General features: G+C 42.5%; 1 protein-coding gene, 1 long non-coding RNA gene and 1 pseudogene across 2 annotated transcripts in view; 2 read left to right on the top strand and 1 right to left on the bottom strand.

Annotated features, from left to right (window-relative positions):
* The first annotated feature begins 1,804 nt into the window (after positions 1-1,804).
* LOC143930502 (uncharacterized) overlaps positions 1,805-25,559 on the top strand; it is a 50,828-nt gene continuing 27,073 nt past the window's right edge. The window contains exon 1 of the long non-coding RNA XR_013262784.1: positions 1,805-1,916. This is a non-coding gene — a long non-coding RNA (uncharacterized LOC143930502). The remainder of the gene's footprint in view (positions 1,917-25,559) is intronic.
* Positions 14,119-17,818, top strand: LOC143930488 (carbohydrate sulfotransferase 6-like; annotated as a pseudogene).
* PSME3IP1 (proteasome activator subunit 3 interacting protein 1) overlaps positions 22,269-25,559 on the bottom strand; it is a 40,226-nt gene continuing 36,935 nt past the window's right edge. The window contains exon 7 of the mRNA XM_077454849.1: positions 22,269-22,658. Within this exon, the coding sequence (XP_077310975.1) occupies positions 22,444-22,658 (215 nt within the window). The 3' untranslated portion in view covers positions 22,269-22,443. The remainder of the gene's footprint in view (positions 22,659-25,559) is intronic.

The following is a 25,559-nucleotide window of genomic DNA, read 5'->3' as shown; positions in this document are numbered from 1 at the left end:
CAATGAGGCAAGGCACCACTGAGCATTAGATGTGGAAGTTAGTGGTGATCACTAGTAATGGTGCATACTCTGGTGATTTCCCAGCATCCACATAGATCCCATAGGTATGGCACATGAATGCTTACAGCTGAACCATTGTAACTGTGTAAAAATGACCACCAAACCTAAACCTCAGCTGTAATAAGCACCTGGGAGCAGCTATAATGTTTGAGTGTTACTATCAGAATTTGGTATTATACTATGCATCTGAGATACTGCCATACTTTACTGCTAGACATTGTAATTTCATACCTTCCAACTTTTGAGATGGGAAGTGGGAACAAGGAACACCTATTAGCAAAAGTATGTAGGCACACACCCTTAACCACTTCAGCCCCGGAAGAATGTACCCCCTTCCTGACCAGAGCATTTTTTGCGATTCGGCACTGCGTCGCTTTAACTGACAATTGGGCGGTAATTCAACGTGTTTCCCAAACAAAATTGATGTCCTTTTTTTCCCATAAATAGAGCTTTCTTTTAGTAGTATTTGATCACCTCTGCGGTCTTTATTTTTTGCGCTATAAACAAAAAAGAGCGACAATTTTGAAAAAAACGCATTATTTTTTACTTTTTGCTTTAATAAATATCCCCCAAAAATATATAAAAAAAACTATATTTTTACTCAGTTTAGGCCGATACGTATTCTTCTACATATTTTTGGTAAAAAAAAACGCAATAAGCGATTGTTGATTGGTTTGCGCAAAAGTTATAGCGTTTACAAAATAGGGGATAGTTTTATGGCATTTTTATTAATATATAGCGGCGGCGATCAGTGATTTTTATTGTGACTGCGACATTATGGCGGACACATCGGACATTTTTGACACATTTTTGGGACAATTGTCATTTATACAGTAATCAGTGCTATACAAATTCATTGATTCCAGTGTAAATGACACTAGCAGTGAAGGGGTTAACCACTAGGTGGCAGTGTAGAGATTAAGTGTGTCCTAGGGGTGTGTTGCTAACTGTGGGGGGGCATGGCTTTGTTTTACAGATCACTGATCTCTGCTCCAATCACAGGAAGCAGAGATCAGTGTCACTGTTGCTAGGCAGAACAGGGAGATTCTTGTTTACTTTAGCAAACGAACCTGTTCTTCCTCTCCGTGAGGCGACCGCAGGAACCCCCGCAGTGATCGAGTCCGCGGGACCCGCGACCGGACTCATGGAGAGTCCCGCGGGTGCACGCGTGCCCCCGCCGCCTCTTAAAGGGCAACATACAGGTACATGATTCTGCCTGTACGCGCCCTTCTGCCAACGTATATTGGCGTGAGGCGGTCGGGAAGTCTACAAAACCCACAAGTGTTTTTTTTACCACTATTACTCCTTTATATTGGCTTTTGAAATGTACAAATGCAGCAATTTAGAAATCGGATGAAAGGTTTAGCATTGGGAAACACTTTTTGAAAAATACAAAATATGCATTTTATATACAACTATATAGATCAGACCAAAATGAGGGACAAATGAGGAGGAAAGAGGGACTTTGTTCCAAATCAGGGACAGTCCTTCAGAGTCAGGGACAGTTGGGAGCGATAGAATCTGTTATGTACGTTGTATTAATATATAGATTTTCTCTGTTTGGTTCTACAAAGTGCAGAATGTGAATGATTTGTTGACACCTATTGTGATTCCAGTTCAATTTTGAAAGCAACCTTTAAATCCCCAGACACTTTCGTGGTTGTCATGTGACACCATCACCTTGAGCTGTTATTTTTCCCAAGGTACACAATGTCACATGTTTGTATTGTATATTTATAGATGTATATTACAGTCCTGGTAGTAACAGTAATTGTACTTTCTGCTGATCAGATGGAAGATTTCAAGTAGAACAATTTTCTGCACTGGACTATATAATTCCTGAATTCCGCAAACAGGTGAGCTGACATTTACAACAAACATGATATAGGGTTTAACAAGGAATCATTCAAACACAAAAACAGATGCACACAGTTAAGAGTGTGAGGGTTTGGCAACAAATGTATAGGCACACAAATGTGAGTCCATTCACCAAAGCCTAGGTAAAAGTATCATGGCTCCTTAAAGGCTGCATAAACTGCTTCCACTGTGTAGGGTGCGAACCCGGTTCACAGCCGAGGAATGTCGCACGGTGGAGAGAGGTGACCGCACTCCAAAAAAATGAAAATTCCAAAAATGATTTATTGAAATCCAAGTGCACAGGCAAGCACAGATAAACAAATAGGGAATAACATTTAATGTATCTCACAAAAGTGAGTACACCTCTCACATTTTTGTAAATATTTTATTCTATCTTTTCATGTGACAACACTGAACAAACACGTTGCTACAATGTAAAGTAGTGAGTGTACAGCTCACAGTGTAACAGTGTGAATTTGCTGTCACCTCAAAATAACTCAGCACACCACTTGCAACAAAAGTGAGTACATCCCTAAGTGAAAATGTACAAATTGGGCACAAATGTTTTCTGTGGCCACCATTATTTTCCAGCAGTGGCTTAACCCTCTTGGGCATGGAGTTCACCAGAGCTGCACAGGTTGCCACTGGAGTCCTCTTCCACTCCTCCATGACGGCATCACGGAGCTGGTGGATGTTAGCAACGTTGCTCTCCTCCACCTTCCATTTGAGGATGCCCCATATATGTTCAATAGGGTTTAGGTCTGGAGACATGCTTGGCCAGTCCATGACCTTTACCCTCAACTTCTTTAGCAAGGCAGTGGTCATCTTAGAGATGTGTTTGGAGTTGTTATCATGTTGGAATTCTGGCCTGCAGTCCAGTCTCCGAAGGGAGGGGATCATGCTCTGCTTCAGTATGTCACAGTACATGTTGGCATTCATGGTTTCCTCAATTAACTGTAGCTCCCCAGTGCAGGCAGAACTCGTGAAGCCCCAGACCATGCCACTCCCACCACCATGCTTGATTGTAGGCAAGACACACTTGTCTTTGTACTGCTCACCTGGTTGCCGCTACACACACTTGACCCACAGATGCTCAATAGGGTTTAGGTCTGGAGACATGCTTAGACAGTCCATCACCATTACCATCTGCTTCCTTAGCAAGGCAGTGGTCATCTTGGAGGTGTGTTTGGGGTCATTATCATGTTAGAATGCTGCTCTGAAGCCCAGTCTCCAAAAGGAGAAGATGATGCTCTGCTTCAGTATGTCAGCATTCATGGTTCCCTCAATGATCTGTAGCTCCCCAGTGCTGGCAGCACTCATGCAGCCCCAGACCATGACACTCCCACCACCATGCTTGATTATAGGCAAGACACACTTGTCTTTGTACTGCTCACCTGGTTGCCACCACACACACTTGACACCATCTGAACCAAATAAGTTTATGTTGGTCTCATCAGACCACAGGACATGGTTCCAGTAATTCATGTCCTTAGTCTGCTTGTCTCCAGCAAACTGTTTGGGGGGTTTCTAATGGATCATCTTTAGAAGAGGCTTCCTTCTGGGACGCCATGCAGACCAATTTGATGCAGAGTGCTGCGTATGGTCTGAGCACTGACAGGCTGACCCCCCACCCCTTCAACCTCTGCAGCAATGCTGGTAGCACTCATACATCTATTTCCCAAAGACAACATCTGGATATGATGCTGAGCATGTGCACTCAACCCCTTTGGTTGACCATGGCGAGACCTGTTCTGAGTGGTTACTGTCCTGTTAAACTGCTGTATGGTCTTGGCCACCGTGCTGCAGTTCAGTTTCAGGGTCTTGGCAATCTTCTTATAGCCTAGGCCAGTGATGGCAAACCTTGGCACTCCAGATGTTTTGGAACTACATTTCCCATAATGCTCTGGCACTCTGCAGTGTAGTTGAGCATCATGGGAAATGTAGTTCCAAAACATCTGGGGTGCCAAGGCTTGCCATCACTGGCCTAGGCCATCTTCATGTAGAGCAACAATTCTTTTTTCAGGTCCTTAGAGAGTTCTTTGCCATGAGGTGCCATGTTGAACTTCCAGTGACCAGTATGAGAGAGTGAGAGTGATAACACCAAATTCAACACACCTGCTCCCCATTCACACCTGAGACCTTGTAACACTAACGTGTCAAATGACAACGGGGAGGGAAAATGGCTAATTGGGCCTAATTTGGACATTTTCACTTAGGGGTGTATTCACTTTTGTTGCCAGCGGTTTAGACATTAATGACTGTGTGTTGAGTTATTTTGAAGGGACAGCAAATTTACACTGTTATACAAGCTGTACACTCACTACTTTACATTGTAGCAAAGTGTCATTTCTTCAGTGTTGTCACATTAAAATGTTTACAAAAATGTGACTTTTGTGAGATAATTTATATTAATCCCAATATAGAATCCCACCATTACAGGAAGGAGAAATGTGTGAATCTTGTGAAAGTTGTTTAAAAACATTTATAAATAGACTTCTTAATAGCTATTTGTCTTTATTTTATTGGATAGAGTAGAAAAGTGTTAAAAACCCCCATCAGTTTAGTTTTTGCTGTCGGCGCTTTGTTGGAGAGATTTCCCTTTCATGTCCTTCACCAGCTGTTTTTAAGGCTGGGTTCACACCGCTGCGGCAGCGAGAACCCGATGTGATTTGCACCGCACTGGGTGTTCACACCATGCGATCCGATTCCTGTCCGAGTTTGCAGATCGCACTGCGATATGCGAACTGATCTGGGGGTGTCATTAACGTTTCACTGACACTCCCAGCAGTCCGCATAAGGCAGTGTGAACTGCCGGCGGGAGGCATGCGATGCGGGAAAACGCCGCGGATTCGCGGCGTTCCCGCATCGCTCCAGTGTGAACCCAGCCTAAAGGTTTTAGCTAATTTCAGAGAACTTGACAGAAAGTGGGTCAACTGCATCCAATCTGTGCCATACGAATACAGTATATGGGGAGCATACAAGGACTTAATTTGATTTAACCACTCGAGTCCCGGCTGCTGTTTTCATATGGATAGGGGCTATTTGTTCCAGCACTATAATGATCTGTTGATGGTTGATTGCAGTCAGCAATAGATTATTATTAAAGTGGTTGTAATAGTTTTTTTACCTTAATGCATTCTCTGCATATTGTAAAAAAAAAACTTCAAGTGCCTCTACCCTCCCCAGCCCCCACTTAAACACTTACCTGAGCCTGATCTCGATCTAGCTCTGTGCCCATGTGCAGCAGCTCTCCCTTCCTCTCTCTTTTCTCACAGGAGACTTGCCAGCAGCAGGAGCTATTGGCAAAGTCCAAAACCTTGGGAGTCGGGGGCGAAGGCTGAGCCGCTTTGTGTGTGTCTGTAGACGCACACAACTCGGCTTAAGATCAAGCCCACATGAGTGCCCCCATAGCATGCAGCTTGCTTTGGGGGTTCTCGGAAAAGAGGGGGAGCCAAGACCACCAGCAGGGGACATTAGAAGAGGAAGTTTGAGGCCGATCTGTGGAAAACCATTGCGCAAAGCATGTAAGTATGACATGCATGTTATTTATTTATTTTTTTAATAACCTTTACAATAAATTTAAAGTGATCTGCTGCTACACAACTGCATGGACAGGTCTAGATCAGCTCTCAATGGGCCAGATTCAGACCATGCATGCAGCAAAAAAATAAATAAATAAAAAAGATACAAAATCGACATGTTTTCTGTCTTTTGACCATCTTCATTTAAATAAAATATTTGAACAAGAATAAAGATACAAAATCAAACAAACGATCTCCACGCCAGAATTATCCTCATGTTCTATCAATGATATTAGATGAATATTTACTACACAAATGCTCATGTAAGTGACTGGAATGTCTTTTGGATTTTTTAGCAATTGCAAACTTTTGAAAAAGTCGCTATTTTGCTCATTTGTGCTTTCACCAACCAACTTGATCTTATCGTAATGATATGCTACCAATTTACACAAAGCGATTTTTTCTTTCCTACATGCATATCAATGCAGCATCAGAAGAAGGAAAAACCTTTCCTAAAATAAAAAGGTATATGTTTACTTTAAGCTTTACCATTCTACTATAAAAAAGTCACAATAATGTGACTCATTATCATTTTAATCAGCAGTGTTTGTTAAATATATTTTTGTGTAAATATACAGTGGGTAAGATAAGTATTGAGCACGTCCCCATTTTTCTAGGTAATTATACCTAACATACCGAGTACTAAAGGTGCTATTGACATTAAATTTTCACCACATGTCGGTAACAACCAATGCAAACCATACATACAAAATAACCAAAACAAATACGTTCAAAAATCAAAGTTATGTGTAATAAAATGCAATGACACAGGGAAAAAGTATTGAACGCATGAAGAAAGGGAGGTGCAAAAAGGCAAGAAAGCCAAGACACCAGCTGAAATCCATCAGTAATTAGAAAGCAATCCTGCCCCTTGTCAGTGCATATTAATATCAGCTGGTTCAGTCTCAACTGATGGCCTATAAAAAAGGTGTCTCATTACCAAGGTGTCACACAAGAAACATCTCATGATGGGTAAAAGCAAAGAGCTCTCTCAAGACCTTTGCAACCTTATTGTTGCAAAACATGCTGATGGCATTGGTTACAGAAGGATTTCAAAACTTCTGAATGTTCCAGTGAACACTGTTGGGGCCATAATCCGGAAGTGGAAAGATCATCATTTCACAATAAACTGCCAACGACCAGGTGCTCCTCGCAAGATTTCTGACAGAGGAGTGAAAAGTATTATCAAAAGAGTTGTCCAAGAGACAAGTACCTCTTGTGGAGAGCTTCAGAAGGACCTGGAATTAGCAGGTACAATTGTTTCAAAGAAAACCATACATGGCCTGTATTTAAGCTCACCACACAAGACTCCATTGCTGAAGAAAAAGCATTTTGAAGCTTGTTTAAAGCGGGAGTCCGCCGGGACTCCGCGTTTTTTTTTTTTTTTAAAGTCAGCAGCTACAAATACTGCAGCTGCTGACTTTTAAAATAGTGACACTTACCTGTCCAGCGCGCCCGCGATGTCGGCACCCGAAGCCGATCTCTAGATCGACACTCGAGTGCTGCCGCCGCCATCTTGGGTATGGGAATCAGGAAATGGAGCCTTTCGGCTTTATTTCCCGGTTCCCTACTGCGCATGCGCGAGCCGCGCTGCGCAATGAGGACGGTCCCCGCTGCCTCTGGGATCTGTGTGTTTCCCAGCAGGCAGCGGGGCACTTGCGGAAGGGGGCGGGCACTTGCGGAAAGGGGCGTAATCTACGCCACTTTCCGCAGAGAGCTAGCCCGGAAGTGGGTGCAGTTACCTGGATTATCCAGGTAACTGCACCCCCTCCCCCCTGAAAGGTGCCAATTGTGGCGCCGGAGGGGGGGAGGATTACGATGAGCGGAAGGTCCATTTTAGGGTGGACCTCCGCTTTAAAGTTTGCTACACAAGGTTTCAAGCCTGTGAAATACTGGGAGAATATAGTCTGGTCAGATGAGACCAAAATTGAACCCTGTGGATGCCATAATACACAACATGTTTGGAGGTCAAGTGGCACCACACATCACCCCAAAAATCACCGCCATACCAACAGTGAAGCTTGGAGGTGGGAATATCATGGTGTGGGGCTGTTTTTCAGCATATGGTACTGGCAAACTTCATATCATTGAAGGAGGGATGAATGGAAAAATGTACCAAGACATTCTTGATAAAAATCTGCTGCCATCTACCAGGATGATGAAGATGAGGGTGGGCATTTCAGCAAGACAATGATCTCAAACACAAAGCCAAGGAAACTCTCAATTGGTTTCAAAGAAAGAAAGTAAAGCTGCTAGAATGGCCCAGCCAATCACCTGACTTGAATCTAATATAAAATCTATGGAAAGAACTAAAGATCAGAGTTCATAGAAGAGGTCCACGGAACCTTCAAGATTTGAAGACTGTGTGGAAGAATGGGGCAAAATCACACCTGAGCAAACCATGCGACTAGTTTCTCCATACAGGAGGCATCTTGAAGCTTTCATTACCAACAAAGGATTTTGTACAACGTATTAAATAAATTACAATTGGCATTGTGGTTTCTTTGTAGGTATGTATTGCATGGGTTGTTACCGACCTAAATTAACTTAGAAAAATGGTGATGTGTTCAATACTTATTTTACCTTCTGTATATCGGTGCACAAATTATCTAAATGTTGTGTGGGAAAAATTTAAAGGAAACTGCATTGCTTTAACATTTTTTACTATGTATCCAAATCTGCTACCAAATTAAAACCTGATCGTTCAAAAAATAGATAACATGTATACTAGGGATGAGCCGAACACCCCCGGTTCGGTTCGCACCAGAACTTTCGAACGGACCCCAAATTCGTACGAACGTTAGAACCCCATTGAAGTCTATGGGACTCGAACGTTCTAAATGAAAAGTGCTAATTTTAACGGCTAATATGCAAGATACTGTCCTAAAAAGGGTTTGGGGACCTGACTCCTGCCTCAGGGGACATGGGTCAATGCAAAATTAAGTTTTAAAAACGGCCGTTTTGGCGGGAGCACTGATTTTAATGACGATTAAAGTGAAAAAAAAGTGAAATATTCCTTTAAATATCGTGCCTGGGGGGGGTGTCTGTAGTATGCCTGTGAAGTGCCACGTGTTTCCCGTGTTTAGAACAGTACCTGTACAAAATGACATTTAACGGAAATAACGTCATTTAAAACTGCTTGCGGTTTTAATGTTATATCTGGTTCCTGCAATATGGTTGAAAATCATTGAGAAAAATGGCATGGGTAGCCCTCCCTGCCCATTACCAGCCCCTTTGGGTCTTGTACGCATATTAAGGGGAACCCCGTACCCATATTAAAAAAAGGAAATGCGTGTGGCCCCCAGGCCCTATATACTCAGAACAGCAGTATACAGGCGGTGCAAACAAGACAGGGACTGTGTAGGTTTGTTGTGTTAAGTTGAATCTGTTTGTAATTTTCAACTGGTACATTTTTAAAGTGTAGCTCCAGTAAAAAAAACAATTTTTAAGCTTTTTGGAAAACATAGGGAAGGGTTATCACCCTCGTATAATTTGTTTTGCCGTCCATCTTTTTCAGAGCACGCAGACAGCACCCACAATCTCCTACCGCTGACTGCAAGCGCTATTTAAAACGAGCAAGATATTTAGCTATATAGGTGGATATAGCGGTGTATACTGCGTTCAGAGCACGCAGACAGCACGCACAATCTCCTAACACTGACTGACAGCTCTATTATAAAAGATAGATATATCGCTAGATATAGAGGTGAATATAGCGGTGTATACTGCGGTCAGGGCACGCAGACAACAATCACTACAGAAGAGCAAGAACGAAAAACGTCCGATAACGATCGGTGTATACTGTGTTGAAGGTACACAGAACACCCACTAACTGCTACAGATGCCAACACACTACACAAGGCCGCCGCGCTGGCGGCCTTATATAGTGTGGGGCATGTACTACACAGCCTGAGCTATGATTGGCCACAGGCATCCTGCCTGTGGCCAATCATGGCTCTCCTCGCTGCCGGTGCTGTGATTGGCCAAGCATGCGGGGTCACAGTGGCGCAGTGCATTGCTGGCTCATGATTGGCCAAGCATGCGGGGTCACAGTGCATGCTTGGCCAATCATGAGCCAGCAATGCACTGCGCCATCGCAGTGCATTGTGGGCCGTGAGCGCCACACGAATTTGGCGCGAACGGTCCATAACGTTCCGAATTCGCCGAACGGGCGAACAGCCGATGTTCGAGTCGAACGTATGTTCGACTCGAACATGAAGCTCATCCCTAATGTATACTATGTTAGGGTAGATAAAAAAAATGTTAAATGGTATAATGTACATAACTGATGCATCATGGAAACAAAAAGAAAACCTCTGGGGCTCAGGAGGATTTAGAGAGAAAAAGCCTGGGGACTCAAATGATAACGTAATAAGAAGAGAGCTGTTTTTCCCTTGAGAAAGGGAGACACCCCCCCCCCCCCCCCCCCGAAAAGTCGTCCTTATGGCAACACGGGAAGCTTGACCAGGAAGTATCCAGCAATAATACACATGCCGAGCAGAACGCAGCCAGGAGTGGATGCGATTTCTTTCTCCTGTCTGCCTGCACAGCCTGCAGTGAGAGTCGAGAGAGAAGCTGTTATGAAACTTGGTGTATCCCTGGCTGGGATTCTTCTGTGATCTATGTGGGATGTTTAAAGGCACTCACCTGACCTGGTTAATGTGAGTGCGTTTGATTTATTTATGTTTTCCGTTTAATGAAGTGTTCTGCTGTGTGCTTCTCTTTGTTTGCTTATGTGATAAAGCAATAAGACCGGAGGAAACTGAAATCTGTCTCTATGCAAAACAAAAAGCAAAAGGTTTTGGCTATATATACTGTATACTTTAAGAACATGCCAGGCATGGCTTGGGACAGCTAATGATGCAGGAGAAGTGATATCCATGGTGATAACATTAGGTTTTATCTACTGTGCAGTGTGCATAGAGAAAAGGTACAGTGACATCTGTATACATAGTGTCAGAGTTAAAAAAATATATAATAATAATTTAAAAATGTTTACAAATTTGATGAACTAATGTAACCAAAATGCATCTTTTTTAAAAACATTTTTGTATATTTTTCAACCTACAATTAAAAACAACATTTATTAAAGATGGTATCAAATAAAAGCCTTTTACGCCCTTCAAAAAAAATATGTAAGTATTAATTAAGTAGCCAAATTAATATTAGAATTATTAGCAAAGCTGTATTAAACCCTAAAACAAAAATGTGATATATTGCAGCTTACCAACTCTATGGCTTGGTTCACACTGGAACCGGCTGCGGATCGCACAGGAACGCTATGTGTCCCCATTCTCCATTTCAGGGACGAATCAGAACCGCATCTTTGCCTGAATTCAGCCCTGAAACGGAGCCAAAGACGCTCAGTGTGCTCCGCAGCCGCCCCAGAGATATGTGAACTGGCTCCATAGAGCCACATTCTCCTGCTGTGCGAATTGCAGGGAAACCCACATCCAATTTGCATAGGTGTGACCCCAGCCTTAAGGCCCGTACACACGATCGGACTTTGTGACAACAAACATGCAAATTAGCTGTTTTAAGGCAACATCCGACCGTGTGTACGCTCCATCGGACAAACTTTTTCGGTTTTCATCTGACTTTTGTTGGCCTTGCGAAAAAGAAAAACTTTTCGACAACATAAGTCTGATGGAGAAAAGTCCGATCAGATCAGAAAACCATCGGACTTTACAAACACGCATGCTCAGAAGCAATGCAAAAGATCAGACAACAATACAGAAGTTGACCAAAAGTAGCAGTAAAGAGCAGAAGAACCACGTGATTTGGTGAAAGTTGGCTGAAAAAGTATGATCGTGTGTATGCTTAACAAGTTCACGGACAACGCCCTTTGTACAAAAGTCCACGGGAAAGTTTGTATAAAGTCCGATCGTGTGTATGAGGCTTAAAGCTGGCTACACATTATACAATTTTCTTGTACAATTTTCCTCTAGATTTACCAAGACCATATAATATGAGGAAAAACCTAAACACTTTCAAATTGTATGCAATCAGGTAGGCCCTTGCACTACATAGTTGACGGTAAAGCTAAAGGAAACTGAACAAAAAGACATTTTTTAGAATGTGTAGCCAGCTTTAGGCCCCTTTCACACGGGCGATCTGATCAGGTCCGCCTGTCAGTTTTTCAGGTGGACCTGATTGGACCCTCCAGTCTCTTCTATGGAGTGGTGGATGTCAGCAGACACATGCCTGTCGCCATCCAATGCCGTCCACCAAAAACAGATGGAGGACCTATTCCCCATCCTTCTGGCAGATCGGATGGAAATGGACAGGGGGTTTGTTTCCATCCAATTGCCCCATTGAGGACAGCAGGCTGTGTCTGTGTCCATGTCTACTCTGCATAGCGGAGTGGATACGGACCTGTCATCTGCCTGCTCAGCAGGAATCAGCAGAGATCCCCCACTGAGCAAGCGAATCCTGCTTCATGGAGACTCCCATGTGAAAAGGGCTTTAGATAGAGTGGCTGCATTTGTTTTCTTTTTTGTAGGCTTTTTTCCCTTTATTTTCACCTTGGTGATCTGGTCAGTAACACACTTCCTGTATTAGCGTGCCCCCACTTTGGATGAAGGAGCATAGGGGTACATTTGGACAACAGCATTGTCAGTCTGGAGGGGGGAGGGAGTGTTAGATCAGTGGTTCTCAACCTCTCTAGGGTAGTGACCCCTTGATAAAAATTCCCAATGAAAGTAAAATTATTTTCATAGCGTGGGTTGTCAGCACCCAAGTAATTTTCACCCCTAACCCACGAACATTTAGTGCTCCCTGAGTCCCTTCCACTCGTACAGTATTAAAACCCGTATGGTACATTTTAGGATGTATCACTCTTTCTCTTTGTTCTCCTTTCTTTCCCTTTTATATCTCTCTATGCAAATTTCTTGTTTTTCCCCCCATCCCCCTCTCTAGCCTTTTTTATCCAGCCATCCACTTGCTCAGTAGGGATCGCTCTGTTGATTCCCGCTGAGCCGGCGGATGATAAGTCCATCTCTGCACACTGTCAGATCTCCACTCTCCTCTATGGGGGGGATCGGATGATTATGGACCGTCTGCCTGTTTTCATCCGATTCGATTTTCATCTGGATTTTGTGGAGCGGATGTCAGCGGACATGTCATCGCTAACATCTGTCGATCCAAAGAGCTGTATGGAGTGACCGTTCAGATCCGCCAGAAAAAACTGACACGTGGATCTGAATGGTCCACACGTGTGATAGAGCCTTTTCTTTGTTCATCCCCCTCTTTTCCTCTCCCTTCCATGTATTCTCTATTTTTATTCCTTCTCTTACTCCTTGGTGGGGGGGGGGGGGGTAGTGGGGTAGTTGGGATGAGTGGCAGTCCTGTCGGGGAGTTGGGATGAGTGGCAATGCTGGGGGAAGTTCTGATCAGCCAACTTAGGTGCTCTTGATCATGGTCATCCGCTGATCTGAGAACTGTAGTGGGGACTTTTAATGGCAACTATAATCACAGGTAGTGTTACCCTGTCTCTGACTTTGTGGTGTCTCATGGCAGTGACACCTATGCTGAAATCAGGAGATAGGGTCTCCTCCAGCCCCTCCCACTTCACATTCCTCACCAGTCAGCTGACCTCGAGTCTCTGCCCCCAGCCATGCCGTGAACTGAATGGGCGGCTGCGAAGAGGCTGAGTGGGCGGCCACGGGCTCCAGGAACAGCCCAGCTGGGTGGCCGGAAAAGACTGGGAGAGCATCGTGGGCTTCAGGAACAGCCCAGGATTCGGTGAGCCCTGGAAAATCGTCATTTGACCCCTGAGAGGGTCCCAACCCCCAGGTTGAGAACCACTGTGTTTTAGATGGACCAGTAGATTTGAATACACTAACAAACTCCAGCTAACACTTTAAAAGCAGGTGCAGCAAACGTTTATACTTTTGGGATACAGGTTTTATATAAATAAATAACTGATCAATGTAAGCATCCCTGCCAATGTTGAATGGTTTGTCTCATCCCTGTAACTGATCCATCTGCAAAAGAGTTTGTTCTTTTGAAAAACAGACTTAGTGGCCAGATCACCAGATGAAAATAGAAGAAAAAAATCCTAAAAAATAAAATGCAGCCATTACATCTAAGAACAGGTAAGCTTCAATAAAATGTTTGCTTTTGGGTGTCATTTTTTTTTTTTTACCACAGAAGGCATACTGATTAACTTTCCTTTAACTTAACAGTGGGCTGAACCTCAGGCATCATGGTCAGAATAAGGTTTATTGGCTGTGTGCTGGCTGTGCTGACTTTTGTTCATATATTTTTATTATTGTTACTACATCGGCAAAAAGTAAAGCATATAGGAAAAAAAGAGAAAGTCCACCTGCTGATTCTTTCTACATGGCTGTCGGGTTCATCACTGGTTGGTCAGTTTTTTAGCCAGCACCCCGATGTCTTCTACCTGATAGAGCCAGCTTGGCACGTATGGCGGTCTAAAGCCGCGTACACACGGGCGGACTGTATGGCCTACTTAGTCAGTCGAAACACATTTCAGCGGACAGTCCGCTCGTGTGTGGGCTTCAGCGGACTTTTTCAGCGTGCAGTCTGGCGTACTAAGTATTTCGGAATTTCCGTAATATTGTCCGTCATACTTTGGTTTCAGCGGACAATCCGCTCGTGAGTAGGCTAGTTCGACGGACTAAGAATGGCGCATGCTCAGAAAGGATTTACACGGCGGAAGGTTGCATTGCTGTGTATTGGACTTCCTATTTCTAGTCCCGTCGTACGTGCTGTACACGTCATCGCGCAAGCTTTCGACGGACTGTTTGTGCATCCGTGTGTGGTCAAGTCCGTTCATTCGAAAGTATGACGGACTGTCCGTCGGATTGTATGACGGACTAAGTAGGCCATACAATCCGCCCGTGTGTACGCGGCTAAAGCCTTACTCCAGTGCACATGATCTTCACATGCCAGTGAGAGACTTAATACAATCGATCTTCAAATGTGACATGTCTGCATTTGACACATACGTGACAATTATGAATGTTTCTGACCTTTTTATGTGGTACAATAGTAGAGCCTTATGTACACCACCAGCATGCAACTATCTTTCTCATGATAAATACGTTAATGTAACAGCATGTAGACAACTTTGTGGAAAAGATTCAATTAGTAAAACAGAAGAAGCATGCAACAGGTATAGTCACATTGTTGTAAAGGCGGTTCGAATTTTTGACCTTAGTGTGATCTATCCTCTTCTAAAAGACCCTTCATTAAACTTCAAGGTTCTTCATTTAGTACGTGACCCTCGGGCTGTTGCAAAGTCCCGCAATCAAACCTTTAGAGCACTAGCTGTTGATAATGGCCATGTCCTCAACACGAAAGGAAGAAAAATAAATGATACCAAATTCCTTGTATTACGAGAAATCTGTCAAAGTCATGCTAACATGTACAAAATGGCTACCAAAGACCCACCCACATTTCTCAATGGAAGATATATGATGGTTAGATATTAAGACTGGGTACAAGATCCTTTAGGAAAAATACAAGAGATGTATAAGTTTGCAAATTTAGAAATGACTGAAAAGGTAAGTGAATGGATTTCTAATGTTACACATGGTCAAGGACTACCTACACGAAAGGAAGCCTTTGAGATCACTTTGCGGGATGCGTCAAATGTCTCCCAAGCTTGAAGGACCATGCTACTATTTCAGAATGTCTTACAAATACAGGATGTATGCAAGGATGCCTTGAACACATTTCAGTATCAGTTCATGAAATCTGAGACACAACAAAGGGATTTATCAGAGGATTTTTTATTGCCAAGGACAAAGCATTAGTTCAGACCATGATTCCTTCATTTTAAGGGGGACGATGTTTTGACTTACAGTATATAGAACAGTTTTTCTTTATATGATATTATGGACTTAACTTTCTTTATAAATATTGGGTAATATTTTTGGATATCATGACAAAATAAAAATAAACAACATAAATGTTCATATTTTTTAGACATCTACTTTGTTTTAAAGTGTTTAGCCAGACCTAGACACTAGACATCTGTGACCAGCCCAGGATGCACAGGACACCATAGAGAATACATTGGGGAACTGCTCCTGCTTTTCGAGTTGAAGAAATTAAGATTTCTTTGTGTTGCCAATAGGAAAAAGTTTTTTTTAAAATGGATCTCTCTATCTCTCTCTATATAGTTTTTATTGCTAAGGCAAGTGAAAGACAGTGCACCCAAATCAAATCCAAAGGTTTACTGAATTCCTATATCATGTCATGGTTTTTGACAATGGATTACAGTAAATCCCTGGAGTTGATTTTGGTGCAATGGCTTTAATTTACAGACTGCCTGGCACCCAAACTGGGTGCTGCCGCCAAACGGTGCCTCCTGCTCTCCAAACCCCACCAGCAGACCGATAGCTAATACCAGCCCTTTACCCCAAGCATCATTTGCAAACAAGATGTTGAGGTGAAAGACAATGCACCCAAATCAAATACAAATGTTTACTGAATTCCTATGTCGTATCATGGTTTTTGACAATGTACTAAATCTCTGGAGTTGATTTTGGTGCACTGGCTTTTACTTAGACCCCTTTCACACTGGGGCATTTTTCAGGTGTTTTTCAGGCGCTTTTGGGTTAAAAAAAGCACCTGTAAAGCGCCTGAAAGAAACCTCATCTGCAATCCCAATGTGAAAGACCAGGAGGGTTCTGAAAAGTACTGGGATATGTAAACTTTTCATCAGGGTCATTTGGACAGTTTCTGTTGCCATTATGATTTAAAAATCGTAAACAGTTGATTGATAATAAATGGCTTCAGCCAAACACTACCCAGGAGTAAAGAAAAGTTTTTGTGTTATTCATATTTTCTGAAAAATGGCTAAGAAATTATTAATTCTGCCAGGGTATGTAAACTTATGAGCACAACTGTATGCAGAGTACCCACCATTATATTCGCTAACAAGGAGTGAGCGCGAAACGGGTTGTTTGCATTTGTTTTTTTTGCCGTCACCTATTGGCAAGATCCACCTATTGCCACTAAGACAGTAAGTGGTGGGAAATCCAAACTGTTACTGTTGTCATCTATACTAGGAGGTGAAGAGTAATCTAATTGGATCACCATTTCCAGGAACAGCTAAGGGGGGACTTCCTCTTCTTTTTAAAGAGGTTGTGCCTGTGTTGTGTCTTTGCAGAGGAAGGGAGAGGAGATCTCCCCAAAAGGACCACAGACAACAAAAAACAAAAGTCGGGGGTTCAAATAATCCGCACTCTATTCAAAACTCTCTATTTTGTTGTGGTGTAACTTCTATAACCCATAGTAACTGGGACTGAGATTTAGCCCTGGTTCACACTTATGTCACGTACACACGATCGGAATTTTGGTCGGAAAAAGCTGTGATGGTTTTCCCGAAGGAATTCCAACGTGATTTCGCTCAAGCTGTCTTGCATACACACGGTCACACCAAATTCCGACCGTCAAGAATGTGGTGACGTACAACACGTACGACGGGACTAGAAAAAGGAAGTTCAATACCCAGTAGCCAATAGCTTCCATCTCGTAGTTGAATCTGAGCATGCGTGAGTTTTTGCGCGTTGGAATTGCATACACACAATCGGAATTTCCGATAGAAAGTTTTTCCGTCTGAAAAATTGAGAACATGCTCTAAAATTTTTGCTGGTGGGAATTCGGTCAGCTAAATTCCGATGGAGCATACACACGGTTGCATTTTCCAATGAAAAGCTCTCATCGGTCTTTTGCTGGCCGAAATACCGATTGTGTGTATGTGGCATTACAGTGGGAATGAAATCGTGCGAGTTCAGCTGAACTTGCATGATTTAATTCCCGCATGTCAGTCCCAACTTCGGGGGGCGATTTCAGAGACATCTGTGTGGGTTCCTGCGCAGATTTCTATGGAAATCGCACCCCGAAGTCTCCAAAAGTAGTACAGAATGTACTTTTGGGAATCGGTGCAGCATTGCACCGATTAGGACGGTGCCGTTGCCGGGAATTGCTGTCGATTTGGCATGCGATTTGACATGTCACTCTAATGTGAACCTGGGCTAAGAGCTTATGTACACTGGACGTGTTCTAAGTTCTCCTAGAACCCTTCCTCCTGGCAACGGCTTTTGGTCGAAAAAAAGGCTGATGCTTGTAAAAGTGTGTAATGTGTTTAGTCGCGTTTACCTACGTCAAGTGTTTGGACATTAATTTATTTTATTGGACAGAATAAAAAGTGCCTAGTGTTAATGCACGTTTAGATGTGTTTAGATGTATTTAGACGCCTTAACAAGCATCTTTTTCTGCCCTCTCCTGGATGCACTGGCAGTTGGCTTTTTTTGCTGCCCTTTAAATCAGGGGTGGCCCTATGTTCACACATGGGTTTTTATCAGCGTTTAGTGGCAGGAGAGTTTAGGCTAAACTCTCCTGCCACTAAATGCTGATAAAAGCCCATGTGTGCATGTCTACATACTGTAGGCTAACATGCAGGGAAGTTTAGAAGGGGGGGGGGGGGAACGCCAGGCGCCCCTAGAAGCAGCTGTAAAAATGTTCAGTGTGCATGAGGCCTTAGAATGCGAGCTATAGATTAATAATGTAAAAATGATGCTGCTTAGAGGTAAGAACTTCTACAGAAGACTAGTTTCATTTCCGTTTTAATGTTTCATGCACAAAGTTGTATAGTATGCAGAACCTTCGTAATCACTTTTCTGGGACTCACTGATGCTGCATACAACTGCCCATTGAGATGAATTACAAGGTGTGGCTATAAGCGGCTATCTGTTGGGGTTTGCCTAAAGAAACTGCTTGCATGTATGCTCCTAATGCCGCATACACACGATCAAATTGTCTGGCGTACTTAGTCCGCCGAAACGCATTTCACCTGACAATTCGATCGTGTGTGGGCTGCAGCGGACTTTCTCAGCGTAAAGTCTGGCGGACTTGGGTTTCAGCGGACAATACATTCGTCAGTATGCTAGTCCGGCGGACTAAGAATGACGCATGCTCAGAAGTACGAAAAAGGAAGCTATTGGCTACTGGCTATTGAACTTCCTTTTTCTAGTCCCGTCGTACATGCTGTACGTCATCGCGCTAGCAAACGCCGGACTTTCTGTGTGTCCGTGTGTGGCCAAGTCCGTTCGGTAGAAAGTCCGCCGGACTATCCGCCGGATTGTTTGCCGAACTAAGTACGCCGGACAATTTGATCGTGTGTATGCGGCATAATGCACACTCTATCTGCATAGGTCCATTTGCAGAGGGGCGCTTTATGCAACCCCTGGCACATAACTGCCTACAGTCGCATCTTCTATTCATCTTAACGGATAATAAATGAGTGCAGCGCTAAGTGATTATGAATAAACAATAAACAATAAATGTGATATGTGACCCTCAATACAATCTCCTAATCCACAATAAAATAAAAGTGCTCAAAAACTCTGCATAAATCCCCAATCATAAACAGCAAATAAATAATTACAGTGTTATAATATAAATAATCAATGCAATGATAAAACAATGTTCTTGCAGGCAGTAAGTAAATAACAAATAGTCCAATCTATAGTGAAGATGAAAAAATATATATATATTTTTCATCAATTTTTTCATCTTCACTATAGATTGGACTATTCGTTATTTACTGCCTGCAAGAACATTGTTTTTTCATATAGAGGCTGATAGTGAAGTACTGTTAAAAAAAATCAGATTTATTGCTCAATCATAAGTGTCACTTACGAGATTGCTGATAACAGGCATAGGACAGAGAATGAGCTCATGCGGGTTCGCAGCAGATCGCCATGCGTTCCATGGAGGGCGGAAGTGGAATCAGTGGTTAGAAAACCAGAAATGAGTCAATGCGTTTCGCACCTGCTCAAGGGCATCAGGCTATCACAGTGTGTTTGACCCCCGACTGCAAAGCTGAGGGTCCATTGTTTCTGGTGAGTGCCTCCAAGTTGCCTTGAAGTTCCCTAGTGCCTGGGTAATCTTCCTGTAATTTTGGATACAAACCACATCAATTTTAGGTTTCGACTTGGAGGCAATTTTAAGGCAACTTCGAGGCAACTTCAACTTGAGTATACGTGGTTTTATTTAATGGGAGGCTGCCGGCTCCCGCAGCTAATCACAGCCAGTTGCAATTGCTATGAAGAGATCACATGCAAGTGATTGGCCCTGGATGGAGAACTTAGTCCAACTACGGTGACATTATGGAGCCCATAGGTGTTCTATTATACCTATTATTTGCAAGCTTCAATGCTAGATTGGCTTCATAAAAACTGCAACATACAAGGATATCCCCTTTTCTGTGAAAAATGGGATGGCTAGAGCAGCAGCAATAACTCGTGGACAATGTGCACACCAGATTCTTCATATTATTTTTACACTGTTCTTTATGATACACCATATAAAAGTCTTGTAGAAAAGAAATGAAACAGTACTGATCTTTACTGTCTGTAAAGCCGCGTGGCGGACTGTATGGCCTACTTAGTCCGTCGAAACACATTTCAGCGGACAGTCCGCTCGTGTGTGGGCTTCAGCAGACTTTTTCAGCGTGCAGTCTGGCGTACTAAGTATTTCGGAATTTCCGTAATATTGTCCGTCATACTTTGGTTTCAGAGGACAATCCGCTCGTGAGTATGCTAGTTCGACGGACTAAGAATGGCGCATGCTCAGAAAGGATTTACACGGCGGAAGGTTGCATTGCTGTGTATTGGACTTTCTATTTCTAGTCCCGTCGTCAGTGCTGTACACGTCATCGCGCAAGCTTTCGACAGACTGTTTGTGCATCCGTGTGTGGTCAAGTCCGTTCATTCGAAAGTATGACGGACTGTCCGTCGGATTGTATGACGGACTAAGTAGGCCATACAATCCGCCCGTGTGTACGCGGCTTTAGAAAACGCTTTAGCAGTACCTGATATGTTTTTACTCTTTTATTTTTTATAAATAAATAATTTTTTTATATATATTTTTTTTTTCTTGTTTTGTATTCAAACATAATATTTTGCCTAAAAAGTCCAACACAACCAACACTTTTTTTTTTTTTTTTAGGTATTTTCTGTGTGTGGATTTCTCTCCCCTTTTCCCAGTTTTCTTTCCCCTCATTTTGCTTTACTTCAAGCTTTAGCACGTTTACATTCTTACTCTAATAAATTCATACAAGGCTTTTAAATGGAGCGCCCTTTTTTTTCTATTGTCTTGTTTAATTGTTACTTTTACATTCTGTATAATGTAAACAGCCACTTCAACCAAAATGTTCTTCTCTGGTTTAGAATAGAGTGGGTAATAATTAGAACTTATTTTTTGATTTTATTCTTATATGTGTCTATACTGGGGAGAGGAAGACACACTGCGGTTGATTTACTAAAGACAAACAAACTATGCACTTTGAAAGTGCAGTTTCTCCAGAGCTTAGTAAATGAGAGGAAGCTCTGCTGACTTCTATGATCCATACATGTGCGAGCAAAAATGCATTTTTTTTTTATTTTGTTTGTGATTGGATATTCTGTATTTGATTGTGCAAAGTGATTATTCACCTCATTTATTAAGCTTTGGAGCAAATGCCCCTTACACACTGCATCTACGCTTGTAAAGTGCACAGTCTATTTGCCTTTATTAAATCCACCCCACCGTTTGCATTGGTGCCTCTGTCCCTATTGGATGAATTTAATGGACATGTTAGAATTCAGAAACTGAAGGTAGATCTCCCTAGTAAGGCTGGATTCACACCTATGCATTTTTAGTGCTTTTTGCATTTTGCAGATTTGCTCTACAGAACGTGTTCCATAGGAAACCATGTTAAATGGACTGTAGTGTAAATCTGCAAAATGCAAAAAGCACTAAAAATGCATAGGTGTGAATCCAGCCTTAGACCAGACTCCAGTTAGAACCTGACTGAGTTTCTTATTCTTCTTCAGTCCATCCAAAACTGAAAAAAAAAAATGAGAACATTGAATGGAATAGATTTCCGGTGATCTGGCCGCAATTTGCTGAATCTAATGGATTGATGTGTGCTACTGCACAATACAGCTCGTTATTTAGTCTTATCAAAGTGTAAGTTCACCTTTTCCTAAGAAATGAAAAGATGAAATAACACTGTACACCCCTCTGCACTGTACTTACCTCTGTGGTTATGAGCCATCAGTGCCTACAAAGCCAGTGTAGCAGTTCAGAGATTGGAAAACTCTGCTCTTCTTCCTCTTCTCTCTGCAGCGCTTCCAGGATGGATCAGAGAGATGCTCTGTGCCAGTGCTGACCAATAAGAATCTCTCTACTCCATTGTGAAAGTGCTATTGAAAGAATAGAGATTTAAAATTGCTGAACTCTGAGTGCATAGATACGGGCAGTTCATTACCCACAGAGGTAGGTGCACTGGGGACTGGAGGGTTAAAAGGGTGCATTGTGTTAATTCACCTTTTTAGAAAAAATAAGGTGAACCTACATTTTAAAGACAAGGTATAGAAGTGGCATAAGTAAGTGTTCTGCTGTACACTAGATCACTTAATTTTTAATAAACTCTGCGGATAATGCATGAACGCCAGCATTGACTTTGGACCTGGAGCTGACAGGAGCCCATCTGGGAGACCAACAACCGCTAAGATAAGATTAACCAGAAAAAATATCCAATTTGAAAAGATGGTAAATGTACTCCACTTCCAATCCAAATAGTTTTCTGATCAATGAAAAAGCTAATTTTCATTTGAAATTGTTAAAAAGCACAAATAAAGTAAAATCGAGCTTCTGAATGCTCAAGGCAATCTCAACACAGGGATCATGATGCTAATGCATTCTACTTTTTTTTTTTACTCCTGTGTTGATATAAAAGCACAAAACTTGTTTTGTTGAGTTTGTTTTAATAAGCTCCCAAACACACTGAACAAAAGGTAACTGCTGACACCAGTGAAAGGAAAACTACGCTCTGCAGTTTAAAGTACAGAGGATTTGTCCATTCTCTGCAAGTAAAGGTTCCACTTTCAGGTTTAGCAAACGGTTTTGTGATGGGTAGGGTTTAGGGGGCATCAAGGAAAGTGCCTGAGCGGAATACGGAGGACACAATCTTTCCCATGTTGTTTATTGTGGTCTCGCCGTCTGAGCTAGACTCTGAATCGCTGCTTCCTGAGTAGGCTCCGAGACCAGGTAAGATTCCAATGCAGACGGAAGCTGAAGGGCAGTGCAGTCGGGAACTTATGGTAGTGCTGCTTCCAATTAAACTAGGATGACTCTCTAAAAAAGGCAAAAAAAAAATACAAAAACATATGTGTAAGTTATGGCCAGCAAAGGAAATAAAAGAGCGTATATTGGTTTCGTACCCAATTTTCTTTATCACGATCAGCGCATTATATATATATATTATATATACAGTTGTGCTCATAAGGTTACATACCCTGGCAGAATTTATGATTTATTGGCCATTTTTCAGAGAATATGAATGATAACACAAAAACTTTTCTTTCACCCATGGTTAATGTTTGGCTGAAGCCATTTATTATCAATCAACTGTGTTTACTCTTTTTAAATTATAACAGAAACTACTGAAATGACCCTGATCAAAAGTTTACATACCCCAGTTCTTAATATCATGTATCGCTGCCTTTAACATCAACGACAGCTTGAAGTCTTTTGTGGTTGAGGCTCTTTATCTTCTCAGATGGTAAAGCTGCCCATTCCTCTTGGCAAAAAGCCTCCAGTTCCTGTAAATTAGGCTGTCTTGCATGACCTGCAAGTCAGGAGACTGAGATGGCCACTCCAGAACCTTCACTTTATTCTGCTGTAGCCAATGACTTGGCCCTGTGTTTTGGATCATTGTCATGTTGGAATGTCCAAGTACGTCCCATGCGTAGCTTCCTGGCTGATGAATGAAAATGTTCCTCCACTATTTTTTGATAACATACTGCATTCATCTTGCCATCAATTTTGACCAAATTTCCTGTGCCTTTGTAGCTCACACATCCCCAAAATGTCAGCGATCCACCGCCGTGTTTCACAGTAGGAATGCTGTACCTTTCATCTTAGGCCTTGTTGACTCCTCTCCAAACTAAGCATTTATGGTTGTGGCCAAAAAGCTCCATTTTGGTCTCATCACCCCAAATGACTTTATGCCAGAAGGTTTGAGGCTTGTCTCTGTGCTGTTTGGCATATTGTAAGCGGGATACTTTGTGGCAATTGCGTAGTAATGGTTTTCTTCTGGCGACTTGACCATGCAGACCATCTTTCTTCTAGTGCCTCCTCATTGTGCATCTTGAAACAGCCACACCACGTTTTCAGAGAGTCCTGTATTTCATATGAAGTTATTTGTGGGTTTTTCTTTGCATCCCAAACAATTTTCCAGGCAGTTGTGGCTGAAGTTTTAGTTGGTCTACCTGGTTTGGTTTCAACAGAACCCCTCATTTTCCACTTCTTGATTAGAGTTTGAACACTGCTGATTGGCATTCTCAATTCCTTGGATATCTTTTTATATCCCTTTCTTGTTTTATGCAGTTCAACTACCTTTTCCCCCCAGACCCTTTGACAATTCTTTTGCTTTCCTCATGACTCAGAATGCAGAAACGTCAGTGCAGCAGTGGATGAAAGATGTAAGGGTCTGTCAGGAGTCCAGAAACTCATTGACCTTTCATACACACACACTAATTACAAGCAAACAGATCACAGATGAGGATGGTTACCTTTAATAGCCATTTAAACCCCTTTGTGTCAACTTGTGTGCATGTTATCAGGCCAAAATCACGTGGGTATGTACATTTTTGATCAGGGTCATTTGGCTAGTTTGTCATGATTACGATTTAAAAAGAGTAAACACAGTTGATTGATTATAAGAAATGTTTTTGTGCCGTCATTCATATTCTCTGAAAAATGGCCAAGAAATCATAAGTTCTGCCAGAGTATGTGAACCTAACACACAACCATCAATGTCTAAACCGCTGGCAACAAAAGTGAGTACACCCCTAAGTGAAAATTTCAAAATTGCACACAAAGTGTCAATATTTTGTGTGACCACCATTATTTTGCAACACTGCCTTAACCCTCTTGGGCATGGAATTCACAAAAACCTCACAGGTTGCCACTGGAGTTCTCTTCCACTCCTCCATGATGACATCACGGAGCTGATGGATGTTAGAGACCTTGAGCTCCTCCAACGTCCATTTGAGGATGCCCCACAGATGCTCAATAGGGTTTAGGTCTGGAGATATGCTTGGCCAGTCAATCACCTTTACCCTCAGCTTCTTCAGCAAGGCAGTGGTCGTCTTGGAGGTGTGTTTGGGGTCATTATGTTGGAATACTGCCCTGCAGCCCAGTTTCTGAAGGGAGGGGATCATGCTCTGCTTCAGTATGTCACAGCACATGTTGGTATTCATGGTTCCCTCAATGAACTGTAGCTCCCCAGTGACGGTAGCACTCATGCAGCCCCAGACCATGACAGTCCCACCACCATGCTTGACTTTAGGCAAGACACACTTGTCTTTGTACTCCTCAGCAAACTATTTGCAGGCCTTCTTCTGCATCATCTTTAGAAGAGACTTCCTTCTGGGACGACAGCCATGCAGACCAATTTAAAGCAGTGTGCTGCGTATGATCAGAACACTGACAGGCTGATCCCCCACCCCTTCAACTTCTGAAGCAATGCTGGCAGCACTCATACGTCTATTTCCCAAAGACAACCTCTGGATATGATGCCGAGCATGTGCACTCAACTTTTTTGGTCAACCATAATGAGGCTTGTTCTGAGTGGAACCTGTCCTTTTAAACCACCATATGGTCTTGGCCACCATGCTGCAGCTCAGTTTCAGGGTCTTGGCAATCTTCTTATAGCCCAGGCCATCTTTATGTAGAGCAACAATTCTATTTTTGAGATCCTCAGAGAGTTCTTTGCCATGAGGTGCCATGTTGAACTTCCAGTGACCAGTATGAGCTAGTGAGAGCGATAACAGCAAATTTAACACACCTGTTCCCCATTCACACCTGAGACCTTGTAGCACTGAGGAGTCATACGACACCAGGGAGGGACTATTGGGCCCAATTTGGACATCATCTTGTCCTAGGGGTGTACTCACTTTTGTTGCCAGCGGTTTAGACATTAATGGCTGTGTGTTGAGTTATTTTTTATATTATATATATATATATATCTTT

The sequence above is a fragment of the Lithobates pipiens genome, unplaced genomic scaffold (assembly GCF_037356315.1).
Source record: "Lithobates pipiens isolate NorthernLeopardFrog02 unplaced genomic scaffold, aLitPip1_a1.2 Scaffold_10, whole genome shotgun sequence".
NCBI classification, from domain to species: Eukaryota; Metazoa; Chordata; class Amphibia; order Anura; family Ranidae; genus Lithobates; species Lithobates pipiens.
Note: the sequence above shows the minus strand (reverse complement) of the source record. Positions and strands in the feature narration are given on the sequence as shown.